This window comes from Carassius auratus, chromosome 8 (genome assembly GCF_003368295.1).
Source record: "Carassius auratus strain Wakin chromosome 8, ASM336829v1, whole genome shotgun sequence".
NCBI classification, from domain to species: domain Eukaryota; kingdom Metazoa; phylum Chordata; class Actinopteri; order Cypriniformes; family Cyprinidae; genus Carassius; species Carassius auratus.
The window spans coordinates 29348702-29365712 of NC_039250.1; the positions used below are offsets into that span (position 1 = coordinate 29348702).

Sequence of the window (17011 nt, forward strand, 5' to 3'; positions counted from 1 at the left end):
TATATCATTAGAAGAATGGCATCTACTCTAATATTAGTCTGTTTCTCTCTTGTTCCGAGGTCACGTGGCCACCATATCCAGTCTGTATCCAGATCAGAGGGTCACTGCAGTCACCCGGATCCAGTACTTATCCAGACCAGATGGTGGATCAGCACCTAGAAAGGACCTCTGCTGCCTGAAAGAAAGCGGAGACCAGGACAGCTAGAGCCCCAGATACAGATCCCCTGTAAAGACCTTGTCTCAGAGGACCACCAGGACAAAACCACAGGAAACAGATGCTTCTTCTGCACAATCTGACTTTGCTGCAGTCTGGAATTGAACTACTGGTTTCGTCTGGTCAGAGGAGAACTGACCCCCAACTGAGTCTGATTTCTCCCAAGGTTTTTTTCTCAATTCTGTCACCGATGGAGTTTTGGTTCCTTGTCACTGTCGCCTCTGGCTTGACCAATTCACTTTATTGAGGCATACTGCCCCCATCTGTTATGGAATGTGGAGTATGACTTGATTTTTTTTGCCAAACATTACAGATGGCACCTTTAAAGCGCTATATAAATAAAGGTGACTTGACTTGACTTGACTTGCAGAGAGTTTGGTTTATATGCATGAGTTCAGAGGCTAAAAGCTTTGGGTTTTAGCCAAGGAAGGTGCATAGTTTTTTTACATTCAATGAACCATGATTCATTAATTCAGCTTGTGTACGGTCTGTAGGGGCTCAGAGTGGTGGATGCCTCCATTATGCCCAGCATGGTGAGAGGGAACCTGAACGCTCCCTCCATAATGATTGCTGAAAAGGCAGCGGACGTCATTAAAGGCATTCCCACGCTCCGTGACCCTGGAGTTCCTGTTTACCGGCCCACAGCTCTCGAGATGCAGAGATAAGATGGATTTGACCGTGCTGGTAATGTGGGAGAATGAAACACTTAAATAATGTTGGGAGGCCTAATTTTCCTGGTTAAAGTGAATAATTTTGTCAGATGTGCATGATTACAAAATCTCATTCTTAATGCATTTAATGAAGTATGAACTGACATGATCTTGATCATTTTCATGAGATTCTCTCCATAATTATCTTAATGAAACTTACCTATATCACACGCTTTAAAGAAGAGACATTTGCAGAATAGATTTTTCCAGTTTTCATCTCCACACGATTAGTCTGACACAATTATGTTTATAATTAGAAATAATATATTTCAGCTTCTGAGCCTACAGTAGGAACCAAGTATCTGTGCATATAACTTTAATCTTTACACTGAGAGAGAAAAAGATAATTTTTAGACTTCTTATGTGTTCTTTATTCTGGTGGAATGGCTTTTTTATATTTTATTCAGTTATAATGGAGTAAGAAAAAGAAAGTAACAAACAGTCGACAAATTTTAACAGATTGAAAACGCTTGTAAAATCACTACAACAGATGATTATCTTTTAAATAATAACTGTACCTTTCAAAAAGAATAAAAGTATTAAATTATAAAAGTTTCCTGATGGTTGACTTGTCCTAATAAATGTCCAAATGTAGTCCATGGAGATGACTGACACTAGCACGACCTGAAATAATCATTCACACAACACAAATGACCTTCACTTCATTGCAATAATGCCAGTAATCTACACACAATCTTATGATGCATATTTGCATTTGATTATAGGTAAAATACCATTTTAAAAAAATGAATATAATTGTTTTAGTTCATGCCTGGATAATTCTCAAACTACGACAGAAACCATACAGACATGTTCCTTCGAAATGAAAGGAAATCAGTTTTGTTTCTCAAAACACTGACATAATTTATCCATTCATTCAACATACACAACTTTTAAAGCCTTTGTAATCAGACATTTTGTCAAAAATAGATTATCACTTTTAAGATACTAGATATTAAAGATGAAGGCAGTTGAAATTTATTCTAAGTGCTAAATTTAGAAAGGAAAGGTTGGTGGTTTACATCAAACAGTTTAACATCACAAAGACAAACATACAGTAGTTTAGACACAGCATGTGCTAAATTACCCGTTATTCCTTACAGACTCAAAAATCAACATTCTGTCATCATTTACTCTCTGAACCTGTACGAGGTCACATCTGCCTTTAAGCTTAAAAAAAGATTATAGAAGTAGTACAGCCAGAGCGATTAGCAAATCATTCTGACCAAAGCATTTGTTCACAAACTTAACATCGCACATTCATGAACACAGCTGGAGTGTCTAGGCTTGGGCTGATGTTACGATTCCATCAAATGGTCTACTGTCGTCTCAATGCTGTTGAGCGACAACAATATAGCACACAACCTGTGGACTATTTTCATATTATGCCTTTTATATCACTGGTTCTTTTTGAATCACTGACATGAGTCTCTATACAGGTTTGGTCAGAACATGATGAAAATATATGTTGGGTGAACTATTTATTTAATTTATATAAGCCTAAATGTCATCGGGTGTGTGAGACATAGACTTCATCATCAATTAAAAAACCAATGAGACGGATTAACTCTGAAAATAAAAACAAGTTGCTGTCTGACCAGCTGAAGGAACTGGAGGACCAAAGCAGTTTAATCAGCATCGAGGCAGATATGCTCACACTAATAGTTAAGCACAATCAAGCAGACTCTACAACTCGAGCGTTCATAGTTTTGATATGTTTAGTAACTACTCTTAGAGAAAGAAGCTGCTGTTTCTGGGAGGTCAGAGAGTCAGATGGCAGTGAGACTGGCTCCCGATAAAGGAAGCAGAAACAGCTTTTGGACAGTAAAGCCCTTTGTAAGATCAGTTTGAGTACCTGAAATCTACAGTATGTGTCCACTTAAAATGGTGAGTCTGTGATGCAGTAATATTTGAACATTAAGGGTGTCATATTTTATTGACCTACAGTCTAATTAGTGATTATTTAAATGCCTTAGTTTGTGCATTTTACAGCCATATATACTCAACAGACCAGTGTAGGGAAATATCAGAAATTTACTTTTCTTCCACCACCAAAACTGGCATCTTGCATTATTTCATCAAGTGAAAACGGGGGTATGGATAATTTACCTTTCCATTTATGTGTTAACCCAAAAATTATTCACTCACTTTGTTTCCAACTTTTTTCTTTCTATCTGAAACACAAATGATGTCAGAGCTCTTTAAGTTCAGAGTCTATATCATTTGTGCATAATTTAAATTTGCATTTGTGTATGCAAACAAAGATGTGATGCAGCAGATGTTAAGTCAAAGATGGCAAATGTCACCAACTTAGACACTTTGAATGTGGAAAAACTGGAAAATTTTAATTTGAAATATTTAAAATATATGTATTTCAATTTCCCAGCTAGGAGGTATCCTTGTAAAGTTTTTACCATTGTAATTGCCTTGCATGTGTGAATTAAACTCTTGACTCAAATGGTGAAAGTGCCTTGAATTGGTCTGAAGAAATGGCGTTTGGTACTTTTGACCATTTGGACTTTGGCGGGTAAGTTGGTTAGGGTTCTTCAAAGGTCCAGCACATGCATAGATTCAGAGGAAAACACTTTGGTCAGCAATGCCATCACATTTGGATCTTGCTGGAAATTTCCCAAGATCACAAAAGGTTTGCTTACTAAAGGAAAAAGTCCAAATCTATTGGTCCATGTAATCCAGCAGATCTCTCCGTGACACTCCTGTTTAAAGGCACAATTACCTCATTCATGAATTTTCTACATTGTTTAGTTTTGCTGGGGCATTTTGAACTCTTTATTATAATACTGAGACATAGATCATTTCGTCTGTCAGATCCTCCTCGCGTTTATTGCTTGTGTCCGTGTCCTCATCGCTGTAGTCGCGGAGATTGTTCTGACACAGGCCCACCTCGTCTGTCTCCGGCCCATGGCCTAGCGTCACATTCAGTAAATTACTAGCAGCACTTTCCATCTCATCAATTGTCATGTCGCAAGCATCTGCGATCTCATGTTTTGTCACCGTCACAAACTTTGGATCCTTGGCATATTTGCCCAATCCACCAGATATCATCACCTACAACAAAAGACATGGTGTCAGGCAGTGTTGGGAAGTAATAATATAACTTTTTGCAGTAACTAGTAGTGTATCTAATTGCTGATAAGATTTCAGTAATAACATTACAGTTACTATCTAAAAAACAGTTAGTTACATAGTTACTTTCGATGCTTCAACCCCTACTGATTTAAAGTCCAAAGATCCAATAATTGCTAGATTTATTTTCATAATTTTCACAGCTTGCAAAGGCACGTGGAGTCACCAGAGCAGCAGCCAAATGGAATATGAAAAAGCTTGCATTCAGTGAATGGAAATACTGCCATAACATTGATTTTGTGAGGAGAAAAGATGATCGAACACTGATGTGCAAGTTGTGGCATTACATGGATTGCCAACATCCCGCTGATCCTGATAAATTGTGTAAAATCTTTTTTAGAGAATGAAACATTTTTTTATGATCTTGTATGATTATTTTGATAAAATACATCATGAATATAATCGTATATGGGTAACAGAGAACTTATAGCTACAATTATTATCAAGCTACACATGACAATGTGATTAATACAACACTTTTACATATATGTTACTATTTATCACCACTGAGTGTTTGTAATAATTTCTGACTGCAATCCAAAGTGGATTCTGGTCAAATGATGAGGCAGAAATATATTTTTAGTAAAATTTATTAGGATGTAACTTATGTGGGCCGTGAAAGAAACGTAATGTAACTAATAGTGTAACTAATTACTGTTGCCAGAAAGTAATAATTAAAGTAATAATATTACTTGTATTAACTTCACACTTTTGTTTTCCCTCAACATTTAAACAGACTTGTATAACCCCCGTCTTAAGAAACTCACTCTTAACCCAACTCTTTTAGAGAACTACCAACTGGTTTCCCTGAATGATTTGTGTTCAACCAAGTCTATGCCTTCTCACACAGAACAATCTCCTCGACGGCAACCAATCTGGTTTCAGAAGTGGACATACAAACAAGATGTCTTGTTTTTCTGCCAAATTATACGTAATATCTAATTTTAAAGGGTTACTCCACCCCCAAATTTTAATTTTGTCATTATTCACTTTCCCCCATGTCGTTCCAAACACATAAAAGCTTAGTTCATCTTCGGAAACCAATTAAAGATATTCGAGATAAAAACCGGGAGGCTTGTGACTGTCCCATAGACTGCCAAGTAGCTTACACTGTCGAGGTCCAGAAAAGTATGAAAAGCATCGTAGGAATAGTCCATCTGCCACCAGTGGTTCAACCATAACGTTATGAAGGAGAATAATTTTTGTAGCGCCACTTTGGAGAATATGAGCTGAATGCAGGCAGCGTACGCTATTCTGTCAGCCGAACCACAATGATATGTTTTTTACATGTATTTACACTTTGATTTGAAACAAAATAAATAAATATTTCTAAAAGTACTGTTTTGAAATTTTTTACCAAGATATTGGTAACAACCCGACTAATCCATGCATACAAAGAAAACAATACAAATAAGTTCTGAAATTAAATTCTGTGTAAGAAAATGGAATTACCCGGAGAAAAGTATTAAACAAACATGCTTACTGAAAAAAACCTTCAAACTGGCTGTTTGAACCCCAAAACCTTCAAACTGGCTGTTATTAAGCCTCTCATCAAAAAACCACAACTTGACCCCAAAGAACTAGTTAATTATAGACCAATCTCGAATCTCCATTTTCTGTCCAAGATACTAGAAAAGGTGGTATCCTTACAATTATATTCCTTCTTAGAGAAAAATGTATATGTGAGGATTTCCAGTCAGGATTTAGACCTGAGACCATAGACCATAGTACTGAGACTGCTCTCCTTAGAGTTACAAATGATCTGCTCTTATCATCTGATCATCGTTGTATCTGTCTATTAGTTCTATTGGATCTTAGTGCTGCGTTTGACACAATTGACCAAAACATTCTTTTGCATAGACTTGAACACTTTGTTGGAATCAGTGGAAGTGCATTAGCATGGTTTAAATCATACTTATATACCCTTGGGAGATATCATCAGGAAACATGGTGTTAGCTTTCACTGTTATTCTGATGATACTCAGCTCTATATTTCTTTGCGGCCCGGTGAAACACACCAATTTGAAAAACTAATGGAATGCATAGTCGATATAAAAAATTGGATGACGAGTAATTTCTTACTGCTAAATTCAGAAAAAACAGAGGTGTTAATCATAGGGCCTAAAAACTCTGCTTGTAATAACCTAGAACACTGTCTAAGACTTGATGGTTGCTCTGTCAATTCGTCGTCATCAGTTAGGAACCTAGGTGTGCTATTTGATCACAATCTTTCCTTAGAAAGCCACGTTTCTAGCATTTGTAAAACTGCATTTTTCCATCTCAAAAATATATCTAAATTACGGCCTATGCTCTCAATGTCAAATGCAGAAATGTTAATCCATGCATTTATGACTTCAAGGTTAGACTATTGTAATGCTTTATTGGGTGGTTGTTCTGCACGCTTGGTAAACAAACTACAGCTAGTCCAAAATGCAGCAGCAAGAGTTCTTACTAGAACCAGGAAGTATGACCATATTAGCCCGGTCCTGTCCACACTGCACTGGCTCCCTATCAAACATCGTATAGATTTTAAAAAATCTTACCACTTCCGGATTATTAATCCTTCTGTAACCACTGCCAACAATAAGGTTTCGAAGGTCTTGAAAGAGCTTTTTGCTTTTACCCATCATGAAATGTTTCTTTTGTGACACATGTTGGTTTCTTCTGTGACACCTTTTCATAGGCCATCAGCTGGGACTGAACCAACTGATATTAATTTCCACTGTTAGGGGACAGGAATGCTTTCTAATTACTGATAGATTTCAGATGGTGTTTTGGCTTTCCTTGCCTTTTTGCATCTCCCTTTCTTCATGTGTTCAATACATTTTCCCTGTGTCATTATACCTTATTACACAGAACTTAATTTCTGAACTTGTTTGTTTTGCTTTCTATGTATGGACTACTTGGGCTGTTACCGACATCCTGGTGAAAATTTCATGTCAACGGCAGCTTTAGAAATATATTTACTGAGGAAAAAGGTGATGTGTTCAATACTTATTTTACCAGCTAGTAATGAGCTTCATTAGTTTAGGGTGCTTTCACACTGGCAGTTTAGTGCGGAACGGGGCACAGTTCCCATGAAAAATCGCTAATGTGAACGCTGTCATCGGACCCTGGTGCGCACTGGTTCAGGAAATAAAAGTATCCTGTTCATGCATAGCACTGTCGATATCATTGTTTCCTCAAAGAGCTGAGGTTGATTCCACACACTCCTAAAAATCCAAATTGCTGTGCATAATAGCACCAAAATAACAAAAAATTACAACTATGCTCAGTCGTGTTGTGTTCTTCATGGATTTTCTGTGTGCATTTGTGATGACGTAAGGTGACTGCAAACGCACCTGGGTTTGATATAGCTATTGAGTGTGAAATCAGACCAACGCTGTGGGCAGCGCCGGGAACAATCGCGCATGGGCTCGGACCGCAGCAAACGAGCCCAGTGTAAAAGCCCTCTAAAACAGTGCTTCCCAAACCTGTCCTGGAGGGCCCTCCGCCCTCCAACTATTGTATGTTTCCCTTATCTAACATACCTGATTCCACTCATCAGCTCGTTAGTAGAGACTGCAAGATATATATAATTGATTAAATTAAGTTTTAAATTGACTTGATCTAAATACTGACACTATATTGTCTTTGAGCTGCTTAACAGCTGAATCTGAATTGATTCTAGTATTCTCCTGTTAATCTCAGTGAAGCTTCTTTGACACAATCTGTATTGTATGATGTGCTATAGAAACAAAGGCAAATTGTCTTGACTCTCAGGGTCTGTTTACACCTAATCACTTCATGTGTTTTTTCTGATCAGATAGCTTTCCGATCATGCAAATGTCCTCTGAAATGCTTTCGAGATGCATTTATCATGTGGTCTGGGCTGCATTCCAGATGATGCATTCCAACTGCCCCGAATGAAACTGAAAGTATGTCTCAGATGCACAGCACACAATCATCTTTATTAAAAATAGTCTTTCCATTACAAATACGGTGCTCTCTCCTATCGAAGCCTTTGATCTTGAATTTAGCTGATAATGAACAAAATGCAGCACATATCTGTTGCTTTTATTGACGTGAACTCCTTTAATTTTGCATATAGCGTGGGAATTGAAGACCGGATTTATATCCGTTTTGCAAAGACACATTTATGTGGCCAAGTGTAAATGGAAACGTGATCTGATAGATAGCTCATCAGAGAAAACGCATGAAGTGACCAGGTGTAAATAGGAGCTCAGGGTCAGGCAGCATCACTCACGGCTTCCACCAGGCTTTGAGCGCTGCTCCGCTGCTGCAGGTGATGGCCGCTCAGTCGGGGGGGGACCTTCAGGAGCGAGGGGGAGGGAGAACGTGTCGACCAATCAGAGGCCTGATGGGAATTCCAGAAGCCCCTGTGAACCAATCCCGGAGTGCTGCTAGCGCTGACCGTGGTCTGAATCAGAGGAGTGTAGGGTGGAGGCGTGGCCGGAGGCGTGACCCAGGAGCGGATGGAGCGAGTCGGAGAGAGTCGTGTTCTACTCGATTCTTGTCCAGTCGCCGTCTTCACCTGCACAAGAAAACATGATGCCAGTGTTGGGGAGTAAAAATTTACATGTAATTGTAACAATTGAGTTATTTAATTACAAAATAAATGTAACTGTTACAGTTTCTGAGAAAAATTTAGTAAAGTAAAGTTACTTATGAAAATGTTAAAGATAAAGGGTCTAACACTGAATATTTTCACACAAAAAAAGATTTGATTGATTTCTTTCCCATATTAAACTGACTGCTCTAAAATATGAAACTCCAATAAGACACATGCATGCTTTATTTCCTATTTGGGTTTATAAATATGCTCTACTTTGTTTTTTAATATTAACATATTTTTTCCCAAAGCATGGTTTCCTGTCACAGCTATTCAAATATCTGATATCAAAAACAGTATCATAGCTAATAAACTATATCTTGTGATTTAAAATCTGTATTAAACCAAGAACTATCTCAAAGTAAAAAGTGGTGCTAAAGTTTGATTTTGTGTAGGCTGTGCTTTAATATTAAATTATTATAATCTTAATTTAAGTGATGAAGGATTTTAAAAGTCTGAAAGCAACCCTGCCTTCTTCACATGTCTGAAAATGATTAACAGTTGAAAACATTCATTAGAAATGTATAAACGTTATCAAAAAGTAATCAAATGTAATCAAAATTAAATAGTTACACTACCTATTACATTTAAGATAGGGGACTACTTATCTGTAACCCATTACATTTATAAGTTCCCTTCCCAACACTGCCCATCATGTACATGTCCCAGGTCACTGCTCTTAGTCTGTTATTTTGGTGACAGTGTAGGGGGTCATGTCTTTATCACCTGATGCTGCCGCAGGACCGATGGATGCAGGGGGATCTCGTCCTGGCTGTTCTGTTTGCGCAGACACTCAAAATGGAAAGCGGGTTTGTGAGAGGCTGTATGGAAGAATGCACATGCATCAATAGATTAATATTTATTGTAATGGAGGAATTTACAATAAACTAACAACAACTATAGCTATTGTGAGAAATCTTTGCCCTGAAGGCTGAACCAGAACAAATTCACACACAATTATGTTTTTTCTGGTGTTACTTGGTTTTTCTTTTCTTTTTTCTTTTATTCTTATACGACCCATATTAAGATTCTTGTGCACTAACAGAAATATGATTAAGTTTTAAGATTAAGTTTTATTTATTCTGTATTTCAAAACATTCTGATGTAAGTACAGAAGCCGCTATAATCCTATTAGAGATCAAAACTACATTTATAAATTAATTATTTATTTGTGTAGAATTTGTATTATAATAAAGTATGTTAATTGCTGAATTTTATTAAAACATGTTATATGTTAGCTCATGTTATATACGACACATTCTTCAAATGTGACCTGTATTAAATGTATTTCTAAAATGACAAATAAATGATTTAAATATATTGTACAGTGACCGAGAGCTCAGCATGCGGCACCTTTAAAAAACACATGCAAAGAGAAAAAGCACCAGCAAATTATGAAAACATCTTCATCAGCACGTGCTGCAAACACTCAAAACACAGCCAGAAACATGCTGCAAATGCTCACAACACAAATACAGAAGAGCTCAATTAGCACAGACCACAACAAAATTACCCCAACAAAATAAAAATTAAGCGCTTTTGGCGTATTGATTACCATTTGTATGACCACAGTTCTACATATACCATGGTTAAATTACGGTTAATATAGTAAATATATGGTTAATTTATGCATGGTTACCATGGTTAAACTGTAACCATTTTCATTTTCATTTTTATTTATTTTTTATATAATACATTTATTTATTAATTAATTAATTTTAATAGTAAAACCAAAGGCAATGTTTAGGTTTCCTAATGGAAGTTGTAAATGTTAGCCAGCTTAACATAACCTTTCACAGTTAGAATAACTGTGTATTTCACCCCCCCAAAAAAACAAACAAACAAGGAATCACATGAACAGGATTTTAAAATTAAAATAAAAAAGCACACCTATCAAAACAACCATTGATAAATACTGTATGTCCCAGCCATGTTCATCACTTTGCAGTTCCCATTAACACAGTAACATTGATAGAAAATATATTTCTGAGACACTGACATTAATGCTTTATATATTTGGAAGTGAAGGACCTGTAGCATAATATATCAGTGTATCCATCTATCCATTTGTGATCACAGCTTGTTGAGGAACCTTTCTGTCTGATGTTTTATTTCCACAGTAATGCTAGTTCTCACTTTTCTAGTAAGTTAGTTCCAGTGTGTAGAATGTTTTCTAATATCTCACATTGAGTTGTGGACAGCAGGAGTCGTTTTGAGGACCTCTGGGGCTGCTGGGATATGAGCTGCTCACCATCATCACAGACGCATTCACACACATCCTGCTGTCCAGCTGGAGCACCATCACTCAAAGCGTCCTGAAAGAATGACCTTCAAGAGGAACCAAGAGAAACTGAAGATAACAGCTACTGTTGATTTACCTTTTCAGAAGAGTGTTCTCTAGCAATACCTGTCTGTAGCCAGCATGACATCATCCTCGTTAAACTCGTCTCCGCTGAAATACTCCCCAGAGTTCCTGTCATCATCACTGATGTCACCAAGGGTGGAGTTCTCCACGTGGATGATGGGATATCCAACAGCACTGATGCTCGGCCTGCAAAATCAAATCATTATTTACTGTCAATGATCTTGAACTTTAACAGAGCTACTGAGCTTGATGCTTGTTACTGATGCATTATAGAGATGTAATTCTGATGAACGAGGACATTGAGGGATATTCTTGTGAAAAACAAACATTTCAAAATAGAATGAAATATCTTAGTTAAATTGTAATGTGATGTAGTTCTTTATTTTAGTCTTCATTTTATTACATTGTGTGCTTTTTTTTCTTTCTTTTTTTTAATACTGCAATAGACTCCACTGTTGGGAGTTTGTTCCACACCAAGGAACTGTGAGTGATGTTTTTTAAATGTGACAATATTACAGTCTGAAGAGGCTTTATCAGGCAGAAAAGAATTTAGCATAAATCTGCATGAGATGCAGTTGTTGATATGATTGTTAATTTATACATCAATAAAGAGAGCTTTAGCATCATTTCAACTGCTTCTCCTGAAGCTTATTCTCTATTTCTGTCGCCGATGGAGTTTTGGTTCCTTGTACTGTCACCTTTGGCTTGCTTAGTTGGAGAAACTACATTTCTGTCAGTATTGTCAACTTGATTGCACAGGCCATGGCTTCCTGTTCCACAGGATTCAAAATATAAAGAACACAAACGCCAAATTCCTTTAAACATCCATCAAAAGGAGAAAAACCAAAGAATATAGTTCTGATTTGCAGAATAAGATTTTCAAACTTCACAAAACAGTTGATGTACGATAACGTGGGCTGTAAGGAAAGAGGTAAAGCATCCCAACCTCCACCTAGTTTGTTCTCTGAACTGTGAATAAATGGACGTGTGGCTTGAGAGCGTGAGAACAGTGTCAGCTGTGTCAGAGATGCCAGCCTTGCTATGGCCAGTTTGCCTCATATTTATCTAGTTTACCTAATTAGAAAGTCATTTTTCTTAGTTTTTATGATTTTGTTTTCTGTGGTAGCCTCAGTGGTACTGTGACCTCTCACCTTCTGGAGTGAGTCCTGAGCTGTAGTTCTCCATCACTCCTGAGGTTGAGGTAGGTGTTCAGAGAGGACACCAGGGTCCCAGAGAGCCGCCGGCAGCGTCTGTGCCAGCCGTTGGGAAAGGCAGTGACCGCTGGCACGTTGGCATTGTTGATATTGGAGTTGGATGATTTGTCTGACATGGACGGACAGTAATTTTGGGAGGAGCACAGAGTAAGCGGGAGCTGCAGAGGACGCTGTGTGACGCTGCCGTACTGATCTCCACTCACATGATTCCCAAACACAACCCCATTCCTCTGCACACACAGACAACAGCATCAAAAACAGTTCTGCTAGATGTTCAGTCATTTCATTTGAAATTATATACACTGACTTGCTTTCCAGTGTAAAAAAAAAAAAACATAACTTAAATTTAAAACATGGACCTGGGAGATGGGATTTTTTTGACCAGTTTAACTGCCCAGGACAAACAAGGGATCATGAAACTATCAAGAATCATGTGTTAGTGAACTTTTTAAATGAATAATTTGTGTAAATTTAGCAATTGGATTATATATTTGTGTTATGAAATTGCTTATTCAGGGCAGGACTACATAAACAAATTACACATGATACGTTTCTTTTTTCTTTTTTTTTTCTTTTTTGCTAGGTGTATGCATATTAATGACCACACCTGTATAGACGGTTTCAACGGCATCAACATAAACAAACGTTAATGCGCGTGATCGCTTTTGTGGACCTAACTTAACTTCCGGTAGACTCCAAATAGAATCAATAACAACAGCCAAGTCTCTAGAGTAGATATTTTTTGATAACAAACAAAATGTGTTTTCTGTGTGGATCAGGCGGACTTAATGAAAATGCTCATTCATTCTTTGCCAGCAGGAGATGTTTTAAAGCATAGACATAAAGCGCGAGAAATAGAGGTTTCCCCAGTAACAGCTGTAAACGAAGCAGAGCTGGTATGCTCACACGCTGCTATCAGGCATATAACATGCAAGTCTTCCTTCAGAAATACAGCGATATAAAAACACCCGTGCCTCGTTTTGATATTTAAACATAAATGTAAGGAATTATTATTAAACGTGAAGTACGTTACGTAATGTTACGTTACTCATGTTTATTTAACGAAGCCTTTTTGAAAATCGATCAGTTTTAAAATTGTGGCGAGTCTCCAAAAATAAATAAATGTATGGGAAACACATCCGGCAGCACAACCACCTGAGCCCAACTTCAGTCTACTCATCACCTTGGCTTTAACTGCGTTTGTAGATGGCACCGCAGCCAGACCGATATAACACAGACCGGAAGTTAACTTAGGTCCAGGCGCGTGCGCCCGATGAAACCGTCTATATGTATTGCACCCTTAAAAGGGCAGCGTATCCTGGGGCATACAAACATTTGAGAAGCTGTGGGGAGAAGGAGTGAAAGTGTAGAATGTCTTGGATTCATTTTGAAAGGGTGTTTGTTGTGAATATTTAGATGAGGTATTCTTTGTTTAGCTCACAAGCAGGAAGCATTTAAAAAAGTTTGGCCACCTGTAGTGGGAATTCTACTCATCCTCCGATAAAAGCAAGGGTTCAGCCAGTAGTGGGCACTAATGCAACATAATCAACATCTGAGTCAATGAGGGGAGGGAAGTAAAAAAAAGTGGAACACAGCCCAGCTCTCCCTGCATTAGAAAAAGTACTTTAATTAAAAACTAAAGTAGTTCATTGGGAATTTGCAAAAATTGCTTTCCAGTTGAATTAAATACCTTTGCACAATCTTTACACTGTGTTCACAGCTTGGAATCAATCCCATGATGTGGTTTACAAGCACAATGATCTAATACATATTTACACGTGCACTGATAAAGACTGAAGTGTTTTACCTCGTATATCTCTTCTTCCTCGTGGAGGTTGATGTCTACTAGACCTTCATCCTGTAGATCACATGATATGGCTCGACGGATCTCAGGGCCGATATCATGCAGTGTGCGCAGACCAGCCTGCAGGAGACACAGGTGATCAAATAAAAATAAAACAAGAATTTAGGAAATGTATTCATTTTAAGTGTTTAAAACCTTTAGTTCATCAGGGCCCAAAGTTTTTTGAGTTTAACTTTAAAGATTTTAGATTTAATATATTTCTCCAGCGGGTCAATGAATCACTGTTACCCAATTAACTTCCATCGAGAACATCTATCACAAGCGCTGTCTGGACAGGGCAAGGAACACCATCAAGGATGCCTCTCATCCTAACCATGGACTCTTCATCCTCCTTCCACCAATCTAACCTGCACCTGCTTTATTACTACACGGGTCACAGTACTTTACATACTGTACATGCACTTACACTACTCCTTTTTGCACAGACTGCACATTGTTCAAGCTATTACACTGTAAACTGTCTAAAGTTGTTACTGTACAAAGCACAGTAAACTATTTCAGTAACACTTTAGAATAAGGTTCCATTAGTTAATGTTAGTTAATGTATTAATTAACATGAATAAACAATGAATAATACATTTATTACTGTATTTATTCATCTTCGTTAATGTTAGTTAATGAAAATACAGTTATTCATTGTTAGTTCATGGTAATTCACAGTGCATTAACTAATGTTAACAAGCACAACTTTTGATTTAAATAATGCATTAGTAAATGTTGAAATTAACATGAACTAAGACTTATAAATGCTGTAGAAGGATTGTTCTTGCTTAGTTCATGTTAACGAAAGTAGTTAACTAACATTAACTAATGGAACCTTATTCTAAAGTGTTGTCACTGTTTCTATAAAAATCTCATTGCACTACTGTTATTTTGCATAGAATACATTGTTTAACAATACTATTGCTCACTCATCCAACTGTATTTATTACCACTGTTCTTACGCTGCTGCTGTTCATAATGTACATATAATCCCTACATTGCATTCTTATTTATATTCTGTATATTCTCTGCTCAATACTGTATATATCAACTCCACTGTACATTCTGTAAATCATAGCTTCACTTACTCTGCACTTACAGTATACGTCTATAAAACACTATATTCTTGCACTTCTGGTTAGATGCTAGCTGCATTTCATTAGCTCTGTACTTGTACTCTGCATAATGACAATAAAGTTGAATCGAATCGAATCTAATGTGGTTTTATGTGTTTTTTTTTGTTTTAGTTTACCTGGAGGGCGGTAGTGCTGTTTAAATAGGGTTGGCATCCCACAAGACCTTGCTCTTTGCGCTTCCTGAATTTCCTGAAGTAGTCTTGTATCAGGAAAGTGGCATAGAACTTCCCCACAGTGATTTCATCATCTAAACTCACAGACCACACAAAAAGCCAAAAAGTCATTCTTGTTATGCAGTACATTTTCATATGCCCATGATATATGCTTTAATACACTGAAAATCATAGTAGTAACTGATAATTTGTTTAGAATGTGGTTTCTTTAATCATTGTTACTGTACAATTAAGTGAAGACAGGAGTACATTTTAGTTCACTGGTTTGAGTTCTGGCCAGGAACTCAAGAAATGCATTTGCTTCCTGTCTGTAATCAGGAAGGGGGAGCGTCCAGTAGAGGAACCAAGACTGAGAACCACAGCGGAGGGACCTCCATCACCCATATGGGAGGGAATACATAATTATGACCTACTGATCACCTGTGAACATCCACTCATCTCCCAAAACATTTCCCACATCCTCAGTACCACACTGTAAAACCTGACAAGTAAACTTAACTCAAACCGTTTGAGTAAACAGATTGCCTTGATTTAAACCCTGTAAGTTTTAAAACTTTGCATTCAAATAATTAAGTGATTAACTAAGTGCTGATTGAGAATTAGTGATGAACAGCTGCTGTTAACAAACAGAACCACTGAAGAAAAGAGAAACACAAGAACTACTACAACTGACTTCTGACACAGACTTAGATGAAATCAACTGAAATAAAATACATGAAATCTCTCAAGATCTGATTAAACAACCCCACAAACAGCATCACCAGCTCCACTTATTAATAACCAGACTGACTTTATTTCTGTCAGACGTCTACAGAAGATCTTATTGAGAATGAACTAAGGTTTAGATGTTGATTTATTGTTTCATTTGAAGTAACCATGTTAGAGATCAGTGTTTGCTTTAGTTGGGCTCTTGATCCTTGATTTCTGTCTTAGTCTTTTCTCTGGCTGTTATAACCGTGTGTTTCTGAAACACATTTGTTGTAACTCAAAAGTCCAGAAGAAATGCCATCAGGTGTTAACCTGTACCTAGATGTAGGTTGTTATACTTTATATCGGTGATGATAATCATCAATTATTGAACTGCTAGGAGTCTAATATCTGATGAAATAGGGGTGTTGTGTAATTTGATTGGTTATAGTAAAAGTGATTCTAAGAGCCAGTGGTTCTGTAATAATCAGTTAATACAAAGACTTTCCAAACAGTGTGGTCTTCTACGGTGTCAAACAGTCACACACAGACATCAATAATCAGAATATGAACCTCAACAATGGTGACCATAAAAAAAAAAAATGCTGCAGAGCATGCTGGGAGCCATGGATGAGTTTTGTACTACAATAGTACCCAGCATGCACTGCAGCATGTTTTTTTGTCACCATTGTTGAGGTTCATATTCTGATAATTGATGTCTGTGTCTGACCAACTACTGGGATGGAATACAAATGTATGTGTACAAAATGTTTATGAAGTCATTTTTATATTAACTGATTACCACAGACTCTTAGGGTCACTTGTATTAGATTCACTTCTACTAATTGCACATTTGTTTCCTTATTAGATTAGACTCTGTACAGATCAATATTTGTGAACAATAATGAAT

General features: G+C 37.2%; 1 protein-coding gene across 4 annotated transcripts in view; it reads right to left on the bottom strand.

Annotated features, from left to right (window-relative positions):
• Nucleotides 1-527: 527 nt before the first annotated feature.
• cacna1db (calcium channel, voltage-dependent, L type, alpha 1D subunit, b) overlaps nt 528-17011 on the bottom strand; it is a 71162-nt gene continuing 54678 nt past the window's right edge. For all 4 annotated transcript variants that reach the window (XM_026270677.1, XM_026270678.1, XM_026270676.1 and 1 more), the window contains 8 exons: nt 15358-15488; nt 14067-14183; nt 12197-12489; nt 11088-11231; nt 10866-11008; nt 9407-9501; nt 8315-8602; nt 528-3990 (listed from right to left, as the gene is read on the bottom strand). In XM_026270677.1, the coding sequence (XP_026126462.1) occupies nt 3715-3990; nt 8315-8602; nt 9407-9501; nt 10866-11008; nt 11088-11231; nt 12197-12489; nt 14067-14183; nt 15358-15488 (1487 nt within the window). In that variant the 3' untranslated portion in view covers nt 528-3714. The remainder of the gene's footprint in view (nt 3991-8314; nt 8603-9406; nt 9502-10865; nt 11009-11087; nt 11232-12196; nt 12490-14066; nt 14184-15357; nt 15489-17011) is intronic.